Source organism: Oculina patagonica, chromosome 12 (genome assembly GCF_052425735.1).
Source record: "Oculina patagonica isolate OP01 chromosome 12, crgOcupat, whole genome shotgun sequence".
NCBI lineage: Eukaryota > Metazoa > Cnidaria > Anthozoa > Scleractinia > Oculinidae > Oculina > Oculina patagonica.
Window position 1 is genome coordinate 1,987,963 of NC_135769.1, and position 17,036 is coordinate 2,004,998.

A 17,036-nucleotide genomic window follows, 5' to 3' on the forward strand; every position below is an offset into this window, starting at 1 on the left:
CAAAAAAGGCGGGAAATCTAATTTTCCGCCTTTTTATAAACTTGGGAACGAGGCTGGAGTCTAGTCCTTTTCAGACGACACTCCAAAATGGCGGCTTTGGTAAGTCTGATCAGAGTTTATGATCATGATGATATGTACCATTAGCTAAGGTTGCTACTCATTTAACATTAAATTTCAAAACAGGGCTCACGATTTATGCAGAAGGATTTTTGTGTGGCTTCTCAGAATAATATTGCTGAGGGCAAAGTAATTTCTGGTCGTTGAACCGGCTTTATGTTTTGGAATCACTGTTGAAAGCTGTTTAAAAGCTGTGAAAGCTCATCTTGTATGTTACCCTTTAAAATAATAATTTATTTTAAGTTTTTGGGTAACGTGGCTGCTATACGTGTAGCTGGCCAATGCTTGCGAGCTTCCTTCATGAGAAAGAAGATGGGGCAATGGTTCAACTGTACTGGCCAATGCTGGCCAAATTATGCTTGCGAGCTTCCTAGCTTGAGAAAGAAGATGGGGCAATCAAGGTTCAACTGTACTAAGGTCCTTATTGCTTTTAATTTTCCATTTCATGCACGATCAAGATAAACTGAATCATGCAATCTGATTATTGATAAACAAGCCATCTAGATTTTTTTTTTACCTGGTCAGCTAGCCAGTACTAGTCATTAATAGATAACTAGATAACTTTTAAAAAAATAGCAACCAAAATTTAAAGATGTGAATATTGTTCATCGTGGTGTAAGATAGGTAATGAACGTTTATTTGTTTGTCTCACGATAGAATCGCTTTGAGATGTTGATCCTGACGTTTCGACTGTGATCAACATCTCAAAGCGATTCTATTGTGAGACAAACGAATAAACGTTCATTACCAACCAAAATTTGTAGAAATAGCTAATCTGCCTCTCCCCGGGCCCCATTTCCATTTCTTGCACATCAAGATGACATCAGGGTTTTCCTTTAGGGCCGGCGGCCAGCGAAACTTGCCGGCTACTTCACCTGATTTTGCCGCCGACTTTTCCGGTACTTTGACTGAGTCGCCTAGAATAGCAACATTCTTTGTCAATTGACACATAATGAATTTATTCAGCTCAAAAAGAAGTCTGTATTGTTTTTTATGCTTTTAGGTTTTAAGATGCCAGTACAAAGGAGGAAGGCGGAACAACCTGGAAGGACTTTCCACTACCTCCACCATTGCCGACCTACAGGAGAAGATCTGGTTATTGACTGATGTTCCACCCCATACGCAGAGAAGTAATTACGTTAACAACACCTGAAAACTGAAAAATAATTGAAACAGTCAATAGGGAATGTTGTTTTCAAATTTTGGAGAGGTTGGAGTTGAAAGTCAATGAACAAGTTGTTTCAGATACATGTATTTAATTTTTTAAACCTGTTGATATCTTGTTCTGATGGATTGTTGTTGTTATTTTCAAAAATTAAGCTTATGCTGTTACTCATTGTTGTAAATAATTATTTTAAGTTCTCTCAGGATTTCCACCAAAACAGCTCATCTTTGGAGATAAAAGTAACCCGCTATCATCACTGGACATTCGATCAGGTGACACTCTTATTATTGAAGAAGACAAAAAAGCACCAAGAGTATCATTAGACAGTTACAAGAAATCTCTGTGTAGTGCGGCACTTGGCAAGATAACAAGAAAGTAAGTAGCATTGCTATACATGATTTTTTTCTCTACATGCAATGTACAAGTGAATTCAAGTAGTACTAAGATCTACTGTGTATGTAGCAGCATGGGTATTTGGTAGAACGTAGGATGCAGAATGATGGGGATGGAACGGCAATAGTATAATGCCCTAACCAAAAAATAAAAGCAAACCAGAGTACTGAAAGCTTACTGCAAGAAAACCATTCTGCGTTCTGCACTCTGCATTGTGCATTCTGCAAAATACCTCTGCCGTGTATGTAGTGTCAGACTGGTTGATGCTTACCTGTCAGTGTGAAAATTGAAAACTGAGCAATGATCAGTCAAATCCAGAACACAGATCTCTGATGAGCAGTCATCATGTGGAAATTTTTTAGATGCCTAGATCTGTATCATGATAATTAAACATGGAAAGGGAGACCATGGTTTTATGCTAACATCAATGTTAGCAAGTTGTTATTGAGAACTCTTGAACATCATTATTCGAATGTTTTTTCTTGTTGCAATTCAGAGTTGTCCCTGCAGATAATTCCTGCCTCTTTGCAAGTGTAAGGTAAGTATTCTTCACTACTTATTATTTTATTTACATGGTTTCATTTTAATGGAATTGTCATTATTTTACAATATTTAATTCTTCAGGGCATAACCAGCTACCAGTGATACTGATCTATTTCTATGCTTCTCTCTTACATGTACAGTTATGTTATGCTTGGTGACACAACCTGTGCTGCAGAGTTGAGAAAGCTCATTGCACAGTGTGTCTCTAGTGATCCTCAAACCTACAATGCTGCATTTCTAGGCCGAGATAATTCAGATTACTGTAACTGGATATTGGATAAAGAAAACTGGGGAGGTACATGTACAGTGTGTAATTTTTATGCTTTAGAGTGACGTATTTTCTTTCTTTTTACTTCTGATTGTTCAAAATGTCACTTTTATTAAAATAATGTTTTACTTACACAGGAGCTATAGAATTGTCAATTCTAAGCAAGCACTACCAGACAGAAATTGCTGTTGTTGATGTTGAGTCTGGAAGAGCTGACAGATTTGGTAAGATCCATGGCCACTTCTTCAGCTTACTCGCAAAGAATGTTGTGTACCAGAAAATATCCATACCCTTTTGAGATTTCGGGTTGAACTTCCACCCCACACCTTTTGAAATTCCAGTTGTTTCATACATTACTTCTATAAATAAAATCTCTCCCCCTCAGAATATCCAATGAGCATCCTTGTTGGGGGAGGGGTATGGATACTCCTGGCAGGAACTTAGTGCACAATGCTACTTTCATTACCAAACCTTTATAAGCATGTAAATGTATATGTAAACCAGTATACATTTTTTCCTCTTACAGCAAGGCGCCCAAAAGTGTGACCACTTTTAATTTATTCACATTCTTTCGTGCAGATTTAATCCAATCAAAAGCCATGGATAGCTTGCAGTTGACTTCTGATTGGATTAAATCTGCATGAAAGAATGTGAATAAATTAAAAGTGGTCACACTTTTGGGCACCTTGCTGTAAATATTTTTATGAAGTTAGAGGAATTACATTTAGGTGCCTGGAATTCAAGTTGCTGTTAGTAGTTGGAACAGGAAGATGTGATCTCAGTGAAATCAGATGAAAGTATAATCTTTGCAAGGGGTTTAATGAACTAAATAGGGAGAGGCGTTTACCAGTTTATAAAAAGGTGTATATTAGGGATATATATATGTAGAGTAAGAAGGCTTAAAGGCTTATGTTAGTTATTTTAGTATGTTTTGTAATTGTTGTGTCAAATGCAGAATAAATAAATTAAAAAATTAAAAAAAAAAAGAAGACTTAAAGGTTTGGGAGGGAGGCTTAATGTACGTCTTATTCTACTAGTATTTCTAAGTGAATTTCAGAAGCAGAGCTGCTTTTATTTGCAGGAGAGGGTAGTAGCTACAGCAGCTGTGTCTATCTGATATATGATGGCATCCATTATGATCCTCTGGCTGTGCAAAGCTCTGATAATTCAGCAGAGCCGCTGCAGACCGTGTTTCCTGTCGGTGATGACATGAGACTAGCAGAAGCTCTTGAAATAGCTGCAGACGCCAAACAGGTTAGATTACGACTGACAGATTAGACTGACCAATCAGAGTTAAGACGGATTGATTCTCAGCCAATCAGGTGCAGAAAAAAAATCGTTGCTTCTACCGCGCTTGGCAACAATTTATTGGCACTTGATACTTTTTTCTTACACTTGCCGTCAGTTGCACGATTTGTTGCGCGTTTTGCACGGTTACATCCCTTTCCCGCGCTCGGTACCAGTTACGCGTTTTTCAGCGCTTGGCATCCAGCAACGCGTCTTCCCGCGCTTGGTACCAGTTACACATTTTCCCGCGCTTGGTACCAGTTACACGTTTTCCCGCGCTTAGCTACAGTAACGCGTTTTGCCGCGCTTGGTATCAGCTATATACACGGGGAGGGGGGGGGGGGGGGTAAATAGGGGTACGCAAATCCGCCAGTCCGTGCTAGTTTTTAGCCAAATCCGTAAATCCGTCACTATTTTCGTTGAAATCCAAATCAGCCCTTTTTGACCACTTTATGTGGTATTACTATAGTTTCACTGCAACGGACAATAGATGTTGTCTTTATGTCAATTTTTCAAGAATTTTTATTTCATCGCTTATTTTGCGACAACTTAACCAACTACGGACGAGGACCGACCAAAGATATCACGATCCGAACTTCCTGACATAAAGAGTCCGAAATCCAGGCCAAAATTCTCAGCTAATCCGCGATCCGCTGTATTTTCGAAATCCGTGAATCCGATCTGTGTATCGCAAAAATTCTCAATCCGTGCGCTTTTAAAGGCCAAATCTGTCTATCCCCAAACCTTTTCATCCCACTCATACACGGTTTCCCGCTTTGCACCTTGCGATTTGATTGGTTTAGAAAGGCGTAATCACAGTCTATTGTAATCTTTCAACTTTTTTTATTCCAGAAACGCCACTTTACAAACCTCTCCCAATTCTCTATTCGCTGTCTCGTTTGCGGCACACCGCTGACCGGGCAGCAAGCGGCGCAAGATCACGCTGTGACAACTGGTCACACAAATTTTGGAGAAGTGTAAACTGACATCATGGTGCGGACTTACCTTGGCAAGCCGGTTTTTCCTGGATGTCGGAAGGTGCACGAGGGGACAAGGCTGGGAGAACAAGTATACCTGCGTGGATTTGCTAGCAGAATGGTGAACAGGGGTCGAAAAGGAGTAGTGCATTCCCAAAATAGGAGTGGTTGGTGTGTGAAGGCGTGCTGTTAACACTGCAGCCGAACGCAAAATGAACACATACCGCCGAGTGATGACCAGTTTGATTTGTAGCTTGTGAACGCAATGAGAAGAAGCATGAACTTTATCCGTTGTAGAAACTGTGCTGTCACAGAGTGCCGGGTGCTTGACTAAAGAAACTGAGTCGAATTATTAGTGGTATTTATTGCTGTAATATATAAAAACAAAAGAAGTTTGGCATGAAATTCTATCAGTAATTAATTTAATTGTAGAGTCTATTTTGCTATAATAAAGTGTATTATATTTTTACTTGGCCTTAAAGTGTCTGCATTTAAGTTCTTTCATAATACAACTATTTTAGAAACTTTCCCTCAGTGGATGTCTGTTGTCTGAGTTCTTAAAAAACCGGCCGTTTTTTCGTTAAATTATAGTACTACTGTCCACTGAATAAATACCGTATTAAAGAAGGAGTTTTGGGACATTTACCCTTGCCAGCTAAAGAGAGTTTTCCAATTAAGGTTCAATATTTACTTTAAAGCAAACCTGCGCGCTTATACAACTACCTATTTCTAAATGCGAAAAATGGAAACCAAATCCACAGTTGAATATGCGAGAAAGAAGTATGTATCGCGCGCACTTGGCTAGTCCCGAGATGTGACACTCGGAGCTTCCATTTCGTTTACTGATTTAATTGTATGTTATTGCATGCATTTGATTTAAGACCCCCATTTACTTAATTACTATAGGCTCCAAAGATAAACCACGCCTAATTTTGCTGTGTGACAAGAGTCTACGCAATTGAGTGTTGTTCAGTTCAAATTGGTGGTAAAGTGACTTCATTTTCATATCCTGCTAGTTCGCAGTTGCACATGAAAGTCTGAACAGTGCCAAGCTTCAGATCATGTACCACCACCTATAAAAGAAAAGTAATCGAGATTAAATTCAATATTTGATTTGTATACGTTTTTCAGTTTTCTCTTTAGAGAATCTGATGTTAAGTCAAGACACTGAAGACAGGCAACAATGATTAACTGAACGAATTTGCAGTAAGTCCAATAGAAATCAAATTTAAACAAAACTACAAGCCATAAGGACGTCATTGAGTACAAAATCGGGCTTATTGATAGAAAGAGGCAAGGTTTACTCATTCTTTATGAATAAATTACAATCTACGTATAAGCCATAAAGATGTATATTTTGTGGTGAGTCTGATTAACCAGAGGGACTTTTTTTGGCGTCCGAAGATCTGATAAACAGGGGAAGGAAGAGGCTTATTTTCAGCGGTGGGATGGGAACTATACTAATTTGACCTCTAAGGCTAAGTTGATACTTTGAACTGGGTGAGTACCTTGTCCAGATTCCAGTCTGGTAAGATGCCTGTATTATCGTGCTCGATTGTGATTCTTTCAACTAGTCCTACAAATTTCGTCTTTACCATGAATGAATCCACCCTGAGAAGAACAAGAAAAAACGTTCAAAATATGGTTAGATAGGCCTCAATGAGCTTTAGTTCCAAGCCAAATATACGCGCCTTGTTGATTATTATTTAACCTAACCAAGTTGTGGGAGGCGCGGAGTCGAACGGCCCAGGTTCGAGGCCTGGCCGGGGCGCTGCGTTGTGTTCTTGGGCAAGACACTTTACTCTCACAGTGCCTCTCTCCACCCAGGTGTATAAATGGGTACCGGCGAATTTACTGCTGGGGGGTAACCCTGCGATGGGGGAGTAGCAATACTCCTAGTCGCTTAATACTACGGAAACCGGGATAAGCTCCGGCTGTATGGGCCACTAGGCTCGAAGCAGATCGCTAGACTTAACCTTACCTTACCTAACCGAGTAGCCCAAAAAAGGAATTATAAGGGTAGTGTCAGGAATAAAATACTACCTAGCCGTGTGTTGCAAATGGCTTCCTGCAAATCACCGGCACAAGATTGGAACAAACAAGATTGAACTGAATGAAACTCACCGTCCTCTTGTAAGTTCCGTCTCGTCGTTATTGGTGAGATGTATTTTTGCAGTACTTTCTTCCAAGCCATACAACATTCCATAGATGTTGATATAAACTCGCGACGTCGTTCCTGCCAGGCGCAAGTCAGCGGTGTATACAGTAATGTTGAAAAAATTCTCTGTCAAGAAAAAATTAGTGCTGTTTTAAAAAAGGAACGGTTATTAAATCTAAACATACAATGTACCCGTCACGTAAAATGCTGGTTTTAATTAAGTCCTGAGATCATAGAACTTCGTTAGTAAGAATTGTTTGATAGGCTTATAACTGTAATCAGTTCACAACTTCTATCTTTTTACCGGCAAAGAACTTGAAGAACGCTTGTGAAACAACGAGCAAAACGGGCGCAAGCCCCAAACCCCCTCCCTCTTTCGCGCTCACTTGCACGCTCGCGTCCAATTCTCTCGCAATTCTTTTCGTATGTTCAACGAACAACAAAACGTAACAAGGAGATGGTAGAGGGCTGTGAACGTTCTATTTCAATTAAACGGGAGACGCTTGTAAATATCCGGGAGCCTGCAAGAAAGCCACTTTGAGTTAATAAACGTTCTGATCAGCAATCTCCTTTCAGCCTAGTCTATTTCAGAAAAATGTTCAGTGAGGACTTACCATCTTTTGTCGGGCATCCTTGTTCAGCAATTGCTTGTAAAACTGTTTCAGCTCTTGCAAGCATTGCCTCTGTTGACAAACTTGAAAACTTTGGGCTTCTCGGAGGCGATCGATTTCTCACGTGCAACAAGTTGTCATCTTTGTGCGTCATCTCGCGTGCTGAATTTTCTTTTAAAATGTTGGAATCTTGAAGGTCGTTTAATGCGTCTCTTCGGTCAGCTCGTTCGTTGTCTCTCCACAGAGCGTCGCTACCTTGTAGAGAAAAGTTGTTTTCAAGTTAAAACTGAAATTCCACTTTCAAAGGCCACTTGTTCACGCAATTTACGGGAAAACAGTACAAACTTCCGGTGGATTGCATCTTGCAAATCTTTTGAGTGAAAAGAACATCTGATCACGCGCGCGCCCAATTTTATGTTGCAAACCGAAACGGTGTACCTCACCATCCCCTCTCCCACCCCCACAATTTCATACTCACTTGCGTTCGTGTTGAGATTTATCCATCCAGAAAAAGTGACAACACCGGGCATAAATTATCATAATTTTTAACGTAAAATTGGCGCCTTAAAATAAAGTTCTCTGAATAAAATCCACGTCCGTATTTCTAAAGAAAATGTAATACAAGAAATGTAAATATATGATATAGCTTATATTATTTTTGTTGCTTTGACTTTAACTTAGCAAGCGGTGATTTGGAAAGTAAAGATTTTAATCCTCGTTCAAAGATGCATAAATTAATTTTGTTGATCGACTGTAGAAAGTTATAATTCATATCATATATTGATCAAAACACCTAATTTCTGCTGTTCACGTACGTAAAAGAAACTTGATTTTTGTTTTCCTTCGCCAGCAAAGTGAAATTATGTATTTTGATATTAATCCTTTGCACTGAAAATCTATCTACTCAGCCTTTTTGTGATGCAGCTAAATTTTCGTGGTGTTTGTTTCATTTAAATTCAGAACTCAGTGGGAAAGCAAACAAGAGCTTTCAAATTTAACAATGCAGTTGAATTGAATTAAAAAGTGCTTTACTGAGAAAGCTCTTTTAAGGGTAACCTGAAGAAATAAATCCTGAATAGAATGACCTTCCTTGCTTCATACTGGACAAGCAAATTCGTTCAGGACTGTAAGAACGGAAAGTTTGTCCAACTTTCAAAGTAGCTTTACCTAGGGTCAGCACAAGCTTACAAATTGAACTTAGTTTTAGTTTGCAGTAAGATGAGTAGGCAATAGCATTGTTCCTACCTTGATAATTTCCTCTTGCAGCTAGGCTTGAGATCAAAATCACCGCAAAAATACCTCCTCGCAAAAGTTTCTCCATAATCACAGCTCCTCCGCACAAATCGTCTGAACAACTTCACCGCACTTTTCTGTCAGTTTACCTCGATCGCAAATTATGGTAAATCTTGCAACAATCTTAGTGTTATACTATTCTGATGGCCTAAAATGAAAACCATTTATCAGAGTTTTCGTCGCATTTGTACTCGAGGCTTGAGATGTGTAATTATCTTGTCGTTGTTTAGCATTGATTATTTTGTGGAATAAGGCGGGAGTTTTGAATGACATGGATGAGTAGCTGTTTGTATACACTATAAAATTCGTACCATACAATAATGTTAATTTTTCAGTTAAACGTTTGGCGAACCGTGAAGTTTAGCGCTCCAGTGAAGCCTCCCCGCCCCCTGATCTTGACCACTGGCCCAGGGTCCCTAGCTTATACTTTTAACATGAAGCGTGATTGAGTCTATTTATTTGTCGTGAAACGTGATGTGGGCTTTTATTTTTTCGTGATTTGTGATTCACAAATTTAAGATCTTTTTACGTGCGCGTGAACACAATTTTCAGTTAGCTTAAACGTGACCCTTGAACGAAGAGTTGAATACCCGATTCCCTCTATAGCGCGCGCCTGCAGGGAATCACGGTAGTTGTATTCATCAAACCATGCGCGAGACTTAGCAGCGTGCATCGTTGCAGAGTCTCGAGCATGGTTTGATGAATACAACTACCGTGATTCCCTGCAGGCGCGCGCTATAGAGGGAATCGGCCATTAGACGTGAATCGTGAATTATCTTCTTTTTTTGTTACTTTATTTCTGATTTTTTAGGTAGTTCTAGTGAACGTATTGAGATTGGGACTTTTGTCAGCTATTTTGTCGCGTGTGTGATCTTGACAGGCACAATATCTGGCCTTACCCCTTTCCGAGCGTTACAGTCTAAACATGGATCGCCATGAAAACATTTTTAGAATTATTCATGACGCGTGAAAAGCCAAATATTTTTACGTGATTCCATTTCGCAGCGAGGTATAGGGGACCGCGCTGTACCTCATACCCGGAGACATGAATTTTGCATAACACTGAACGATCGATATTTTAAGCGTGTTTGAGGTTTCAGTCTTATATCCGTAAAGTCTTTGACGTTATTCTTCATCACTAGTGGACCTTGGGAAGGAGTCTGGGCTCTTTTTGCTGAGCTCCTGTTTTTTTTTCTATTTTTTTGCTTAGTTTACTGTTTTCTATAGGTATAATAACAAGTAAAAAGTTTATTCGAGATGAAGTAGTTTATTTGAGATTCGAAAAATGATTTACTGTCACCAGCTAGGCTATACAGTTATCTCGTGGTACATTTTTAGTATAAAGTCCTACAAAAAACTCGCCATAAGAAAGTCTACAGATCAGTTGTCTATTGGTCTCTGACCAAAACCCAGCTCTCATTCAGTTTGGTATACAAGACGTATGAAAACATTTTTTGAAGAACGGCAGTATTGATCGTGGTTCAAGAGGTATAAAAGCTTAAAAAGCTTCTAAAGTCTTGGTGTCAAGTCTTCCACTTAGCCAGCAGAAACAGGAGAATGTCACATCGACTTGTTTCTTCCTATTCTGTACACGAACCTGGAAAAAAAGAAGAATCATTTATACATGCAAATTAGAAGTAAAAGAGCAAATTTTAATGAGTGTCGAAAGTAATTCGCGCTTGCTTTGGTTTTGCAGTGCTACGCTAAGTAATTGGATTTATTACTCGCGTGCACTTTCTCAACCAATCAGAAGTACAGAAATCAAGACTCGCTCGCACGCAGTTTTCCCGCGTTTCGTGCAAGTTACATGTAATTGGTTCAGGTTTTGATTGGTTTTCCGGATTGTTTGCGTCCTTTGTAAGTGACGTTTGTGATAAATATTTTGGTTTTGGTTTTACGATACTCAATCGAAAATCGCTCTAGTACATGTGGCAGGGATCGAGAAAAATAGCTTATAGGTTCAAGATTTTGTCGACAGTATGGTACATGCACATACACACAAAAAAAGCTACCTTGCTCAAATACCAGCCTCCTGAATATCCTCCATTGCTGAGTCTGATCGTCAATTTGCTCAGTTTTCCCAAGTTTGGCGAAATAACGTTAAATGTATCGAAACTGAAAAGAAAGCACGAAAAAAAGGAATAGCTGATTAGTTTCTTACGTCTTGCAGTTTCAAATAATAGCTACGAAGGAACCCACACATGTACTCACCCGCCCATCTCAAAGGCGTTCTTGTTTCCCGCCAATTCCACTTCTCCTGAGTTTTGCTCCTGTCCATGATTCTGACCGAACAATTCCACAAACACTTTGGCATCTGTTCCTGCCATATATTTGTTTCCAGTGTACACTGTGACCTTGTAGTTGTCAACTGTAAAATACAAAAAAAAGCCAGTATCACAGAAATAAAAATTTAGGTATATGGTGTCGAGCAATCATAATGGAAGCCGACTGCGTTTGCAAGCTATGACAACGTTCTCATTTTGTCTTTCAAATGGGTTCCTTTTAATAATTTTATGTTAACCTTACACCAACAGAGAAAGAGTTTAACAATAATTTATTGTCTTCTTATTCAATAAACTGTGTTTGCAAGCGTTTTTGTATGAGAAAAGTCAGTTTAATTTGTGTAAAAATGTCAGTTCAATTTTTGGGAAAAAATCAGTTTAATTTAATCACTTTAGCCAGCTTACAAACTGAAGCTGTTCAAAAAGGCAAAACAGCGAAAAAATATGAGGCTCACTGCCGCTTTTCGCAAGGAGAAAATTGATAACGGTAAGCCCTGAATTTAGGCTTCTTTTCCCCAGTTGCCTAAATTGGTGGGTTCATGAATTGTTCATGGTGAGGATCGTGTTATTGCTCGCTTAATATGAACTATTTTCAATACTTCCATGCTCAAAACCGAAAGAAATGCGTGGTTCAAAATCGAATCAACATTAATTCTTCACTCATTGCGTGCCTATGCAGTGATTACAGTACCTTGTTTGAGTGCCTCAGGACAGTTATACAACAGGTTAATCTGCATGACGTCCACAGCAGATAAGGAGTTGACGTTGCCAAGCGGCATGCTGGGATCGGAGATGGCCTGGATGGTATCTCTACCATTCTTACTGAACTCTTTGTTAGAGTAGTGCATGATGGACTGGAAATCATATGGTTGGCCCAGAGTTGTAACTTCACCACGCTTACGGATCTCAATCTGCTGCAAGTGATCTACAATAAATAAGATAAAAAGGAGAATAAAAAGGCTGTCTTCAGCCTAACTGGATTACCAGTGATAAACCCATTAAGTCCCAATATCCACATACAAATTCTCCTGACTGTTCTCCATACGTTTTCTTATAGTTCTAGTTGAAGGATTTTGTTAAAAAATAAAAGCAACTGATTTTACTTTGGTGATCATTTTATTAGTTCTCCTAACCTTTTCTCTTGATAAAGGATTAATATTGTGAGGAGAAATTTGACTTGGTTTTATTATATGGCTACAATAGTACGCGCGCTCTGATTGGCTGCTGAGCGGGCATTATTTTCTTGTAATGACCGGGCATTATGAAAAATTTTCTCGGCTCGGCGGTTTTAATATGGTTTTTTGAGTTGTGAGTAAAAGCTACTAGCGCAATATTGCGAGAACGACAATAAATACCGACAAAATGTAACTATTTTTTCAACAACTGAAAGAAAAATATTAGCATACCAATACTTCTTTAGTATGAGCGACGAAGAGAGCCACAGAGAGCGAGAGCGAGTTTCACCTCGGTGTTTTTTAGATATTTCAGTTTAGAATAGCGCTAAAAGGCCATATAATAAATAACTTATTAACCTCGTCCGTTCGGTCATTACAGGGCAATCTCAGACCTCGGCCTTGATGTATTGACCTCGCTATCGCTCAGTCAATACATCAAGGCCTCGGTCTGAGATTCCCCTGTAATGACCTCACTCTCGGTTAATAAGTAGTATATGATCTTGGGTCTTAAAGAGGTAATTATTCTTAATTCGTTCCAACAAGAATTTTCCTTTTAGAAAATATTTTTAACTTATTAAGATGTGTTGGCCTACATATGGCGCACGTGTTTTAGCCACCCGAAATAAGCGAGCCCCGAAATTTGCGGACCTCCGAAATGCAGTGGTGATAGAAAAAGGCTGATAAGTCCGAACGTGACGAGAGACTCTACTTGCGGAACTTTATGGTACTTTAAAGTAAGGATTAAAGTTTCAGAATTTATCAGTGTACAATGATTACCACTCTTGATGTTATTCCATAAAATCTTCACAAACTTGTCACGATCTGGTCTCGTATGCTCGTGGAAAAACCCCAAGGCGTGCATGAGCTCATGAGTCACGTGACCTCTGTTCTTGCACCCGCTTCCCAGTGACAGCAGCTGTTTCCCGCCTTTTTTGCTGATGTGTGATTTACAAATGTTACTGCAAAGAATAAAAGAAAGAATTTTCTGAAAGAGCTCCATTTATCGACTTGCTCTAGTTTTGAAGAAACCATTGATATTTCATGATTACACGACTAAAATACCTATAACTATATCAGCCAATCAAAACACTTTATTCTCGGTCCAATACGTTAATTTTATGGCATTGGACTGAGAGAAGTAATCATGCAATAAATCTCATATATAAATCAAGCTTGCTCGGGACCGTATTGGGAAAATATCCGCACTCGGTACGGACCTCGTTGCGGTCGATCCGATATGTCAAGACCTATAGGGCTGATATTCTACTAGTATGGCTCTCGCGCTTGATCAATTAAATGAAACATGTGAATAAATTAAAGAGCATATCAAAGATACTTTTTGTTACTCTATACGAGTAAAGCGTAGTTCGATGAACGTATCATACTTGCTGTCTTCGTAGAACTCGATGTAGTCTTTCTGATTTGTGCGCTGTATGAATCTGATACAGGTATGTTTAGCGATGACATTGGCCGCTTCCCTGATCGTCTGTTTGTCGTAATTATCTAAAATGCCAAAAGATTTCCACTTAAGACAAATATTATCGAGTTAGAAACACAACATTTTCCTTCCGCATGTATACAACATAATATAAACACAAATAAGAGCATAATTTGCGACTACACTAGCAGCCGTCTTATAACTTTCTGCGCAGGTGACGTCACAGATGAAACACTTCTGAGAGGAACGCCGCGAGGAATTATTATTGATGATGATGATGATGAGGAAGAGGAGGATGAGGAGGATAATGATGATGATGATGACAGTTTACACCGCCGACCGGTTAGCTCAGTTGGTAGAGCGCCGGATTTCCGGCGCGAGTTCTCAGGTTCGAGTCCCAGACCGGACCAACACTCAGGGCCTTATATAACTGAGGAGAATATGCTGCCTTTGCAATAACATCAGCGAAATGTTATTTTATTACATTCTAGTCTTCTCGAATAAGAACGATAAACCGTAGGCCCCGTCTCCTGTATCTTCCGTGTTATGGTCAGCAGGGGACGTAAAAGAACCCACACACCTATCGTAAAGAGTAGGGCACGAAGTTCCCGGTGTTGTGTTATGGTCCTTTCCCGTTGTACTGTGCTTACTGTGAAATGCTCGGAGATATTAGCTGTGTAAGCTAGTACACTACAAATCCGAGGGTAAAGAAAAATGGTGTATGTACAAGCGCTTCCTCTGCGTGTTCTTCGTCTTCCAACACTACCTAAATTATTACAATGGCCAGGTGGACTCCTACAACGGCTTAAGAATATTTACAATCAGTGAATTTGATTTTTTGCGACAAAATTATCGACTTTTTTTATCCTCATTCACAACAGAGTAAACTTGTACTCACCAAGTCCTGAGAACCAGCCCCCAGTCCTGACCGTGTAAGGAATGAAGACTTTTGTCACCTCTCTGTTTTTGTCATAGGTAGCTCGCCAAAGGTGTCCGCGATACAGCACTGCCGCTCGTTTTTGTTTGCGAAAATTTTCGTACGATCGGTCATTCTGTTCTGAAACTGAAGAAAAAGAGACTTGTAAAGAGATACGAAGCTTGTTTAGTTGCAAGGATAAAAAAATACAACGATTTAATAGCTTCTGCAAGTGCGTTGTAGCGCTAACTAGATCGTTGTTTGCTGCAAATATTCTAAAAGAACACCCATCTCGCTGCATTGTACTGAATTATTCGCGTGGAAATCTCGCGTGCTTCGTGTCTATCGTGCGTCTGGTTTCTCTAAAATAATTAAAAATAAATGGCTATATTTAGAAAGAATGCCACTCATATGCGTCTGTGATCGTGAATGAATAATCGAGAAATATAAGTTCCCTAAGTGATTTACTTACATTTCTTAAAATGCTTGTTTTAGAATTGCGTTGAAAATCAAGACAATACACTCCAGTTGATAAGTTTCTTAATTCTCATCAATTGTTTACTAAACAATGTATTGATATGGTAAGGGGAAAATAGATGCTTATCACCAGCTTGGGAATTAACGCGGTTTTTTTAATTTAAGTACTTTGAAAATAAGTTGAAACTAGACTGTCACAGAGAACATAACTTATCAATTCCTGTAAGGTATCTTTGTTATTTGTTATTTAGAAACTGCCTGGGGAAAAGTGTCATGACAAAAGAAATCTGTGCGCCTCAGTCGATCAACTGTAAAACATTTCAAATGGACATAAATAGTACACAATCCTAATTGGGCTACTTTTAAACAAAAGTTCCACCAAATTCGGCATCGAAACGTAAACACAAAAATTATGAAGATTTAGAGATGCTAATTGCCTCAAAAGAGAAAGGCAAAGCAATGAGAAGACGATAATAGACTTTTGCGTTACTATGCTAATTTCTTACGACTCTTTCCCAAAAGAAGCATAATTTATGTTCACTGATTTGGAATTATTTACGCGATCACTGACCTGAATAACACGTTGTGTGAAGCACAAGAGCAAACCCAATGAGTACTGTCAGCTTCATTTGAAATATTGTTCTTCTGCAGCCGTAAAAACTGCAAATATCCGAAGATCGCTTCAAATCCATGAATGCTGTTCGTTAAAAGCGCTCTTTCGCTCGGTAGGTTGTCTGAGACGGCATCGCGACCGTTACGAGCAGAATTAATTGTTTTGAAATGACATGCGGGCAGTTAACAATGCGTTTTTTTGTTTCTTTAATTGAGCGATTATGATCAGGTGATCTAATGTAAACATGCGTATGCAGATATGAGCACTTTTTAATAACACAACGCATAGCCTTTTTAAAAAGTCTTTTTATTATTAAGGTTGCCAAGTTTATAACTGTTTTCAAAATATGTAATTTTTTAAGTCTTTCGATTTTTTACACATGCAACATACTTTTAGCTTAAATCTTAGATCCTTTTATATTTTATTATTGTTAACTTCCATTTTAGGTACACTGTAAGGCTTTTTGCGACTTTTTAATTTTTACTTTTTACAAGGGCCTCTATTGATAACAGTTTTAATTGTAAAAGCTGATGGAGTCATCCTGTTGAAATAAAGGCTTACTACTACTAGCCGTGCAGGGGTAGGGAGATTGGGGCGTGGGCAACCTCGTTCCCAGGGTCTCTCTCTCTCTCTCTCTCTCTCGGTGAGAGAGAGACCCTAGGAACGAGGTTGGGGCGTGGGAAGTGGACCCTATATAGGTGGATTTTTATGTAATTGGAAAAAATTAAATAACAAAATTAAATTTAGGTGGCCCCTATCAAATAGTATCTAAAAAATTTTAATTTTAAATCTTCATTTTCCCTATTTATTTACAATCTATCACCCATCCGGCCTGCGTCCCTGACCACATTCCTTTCCCGTCCTTCATAAATACGCATTTAATAATTTACAAAACTCGTAAGACTTCATCAAGTGCTCGGGCGTGATTCATCACGTACAAAACTAACAACTTGGATCGTAACCAATTGGTTTGATGATAACGGGTTTTTTCCCCAGGGGGGTACTCGAGATTTCAAGTGACGGGGATGATCAAAGGATTCTTTTGAATTGAAATTTCCGATTCCGGGATTTTTTTGGGTAGGAAAATTTGGCAAGTATTTTTTGGCGACTTGATTTAAGAAGGGATTTTTTTCGTCAGAAACTCTAACACGATCATAAATTCTTATCATAAGAGTGAAAAAGGCTGTCAAATACGTGATCTGTTCGTTGCTCTAATCAATGGGCAACTGTGGCGAGTTGCAAGAACCGAAATTCGAGTTATCGGGGTAAATTTCACCCAAATTTTGATCAAGGGAAACGAAATTTAGTTCGAGACTAGCGGGG

General features: G+C 39.1%; 3 protein-coding genes across 3 annotated transcripts; 1 reads left to right on the forward strand and 2 right to left on the reverse strand.

The window, feature by feature from the left end:
- Nucleotides 1–65: 65 nt before the first annotated feature.
- LOC144632006 (ubiquitin thioesterase OTU1-like) lies at nucleotides 66–5,225 on the forward strand. The gene is made up of 8 exons (XM_078490589.1): nucleotides 66–99; nucleotides 1,121–1,247; nucleotides 1,477–1,657; nucleotides 2,172–2,213; nucleotides 2,359–2,513; nucleotides 2,624–2,710; nucleotides 3,568–3,740; nucleotides 4,626–5,225. Exons 1-8 carry the CDS (start codon nucleotides 88–90, stop codon nucleotides 4,752–4,754), a joined length of 906 nt encoding a protein of 301 aa, XP_078346715.1. The 5' UTR covers nucleotides 66–87; the 3' UTR covers nucleotides 4,755–5,225.
- LOC144632007 (lipoxygenase homology domain-containing protein 1-like) lies at nucleotides 5,098–9,028 on the reverse strand. The gene is made up of 5 exons (XM_078490591.1): nucleotides 8,765–9,028; nucleotides 7,523–7,774; nucleotides 6,875–7,034; nucleotides 6,259–6,361; nucleotides 5,098–5,823 (listed from the first exon to the last, which is right to left on the reverse strand). Exons 1-5 carry the CDS (start codon nucleotides 8,838–8,840, stop codon nucleotides 5,725–5,727), a joined length of 690 nt encoding a protein of 229 aa, XP_078346717.1. The 5' UTR covers nucleotides 8,841–9,028; the 3' UTR covers nucleotides 5,098–5,724.
- A 1,055-nt stretch (nucleotides 9,029–10,083) lies between these two features.
- On the reverse strand, nucleotides 10,084–15,907 carry LOC144632039 (zinc metalloproteinase nas-8-like). Its single transcript, XM_078490645.1, has 8 exons — nucleotides 15,672–15,907; nucleotides 14,606–14,770; nucleotides 13,655–13,772; nucleotides 13,047–13,228; nucleotides 11,786–12,019; nucleotides 11,024–11,180; nucleotides 10,825–10,927; nucleotides 10,084–10,409 (listed from the first exon to the last, which is right to left on the reverse strand). The coding sequence occupies exons 1-8, from the start codon at nucleotides 15,790–15,792 to the stop codon at nucleotides 10,311–10,313; spliced, it is 1,179 nt and encodes a 392-aa protein (XP_078346771.1). The 5' UTR covers nucleotides 15,793–15,907; the 3' UTR covers nucleotides 10,084–10,310.
- Between the last annotated feature and the right edge of the window lie 1,129 nt (nucleotides 15,908–17,036).

Excerpts from the sequence above, each read along its gene's own strand:
- LOC144632006 (XM_078490589.1), top strand. Across the intron at positions 1,248-1,476 it reads TCCACCCCATACGCAGAGAA|TTCTCTCAGGATTTCCACCA; the intron begins GTAATTACGTTA and ends AATTATTTTAAG. Across the intron at positions 2,711-3,567 it reads TGGAAGAGCTGACAGATTTG|GAGAGGGTAGTAGCTACAGC; the intron begins GTAAGATCCATG and ends TTTTATTTGCAG.
- LOC144632007 (XM_078490591.1), bottom strand. The coding sequence starts at position 8,840 with ATGGAGAAACTTTTGCGAGGAGGTATTTTTGCGGTGATTTTGATCTCA. Across the intron at positions 7,775-8,764 it reads TGCAAGAGGAAATTATCAAG|GTAGCGACGCTCTGTGGAGA; the intron begins GTAGGAACAATG and ends TTTCTCTACAAG. Across the intron at positions 6,362-6,874 it reads ACGGAACTTACAAGAGGACG|GGTGGATTCATTCATGGTAA; the intron begins GTGAGTTTCATT and ends TGTTCTTCTCAG.
- LOC144632039 (XM_078490645.1), bottom strand. The coding sequence starts at position 15,792 with ATGGATTTGAAGCGATCTTCGGATATTTGCAGTTTTTACGGCTGCAGA. Across the intron at positions 13,229-13,654 it reads GAGTTCTACGAAGACAGCAA|TAACATTTGTAAATCACACA; the intron begins GTATGATACGTT and ends TATTCTTTGCAG. Across the intron at positions 10,410-10,824 it reads GAGGCTGGTATTTGAGCAAG|GTTCGTGTACAGAATAGGAA; the intron begins GTAGCTTTTTTT and ends CTTTTTTTCCAG.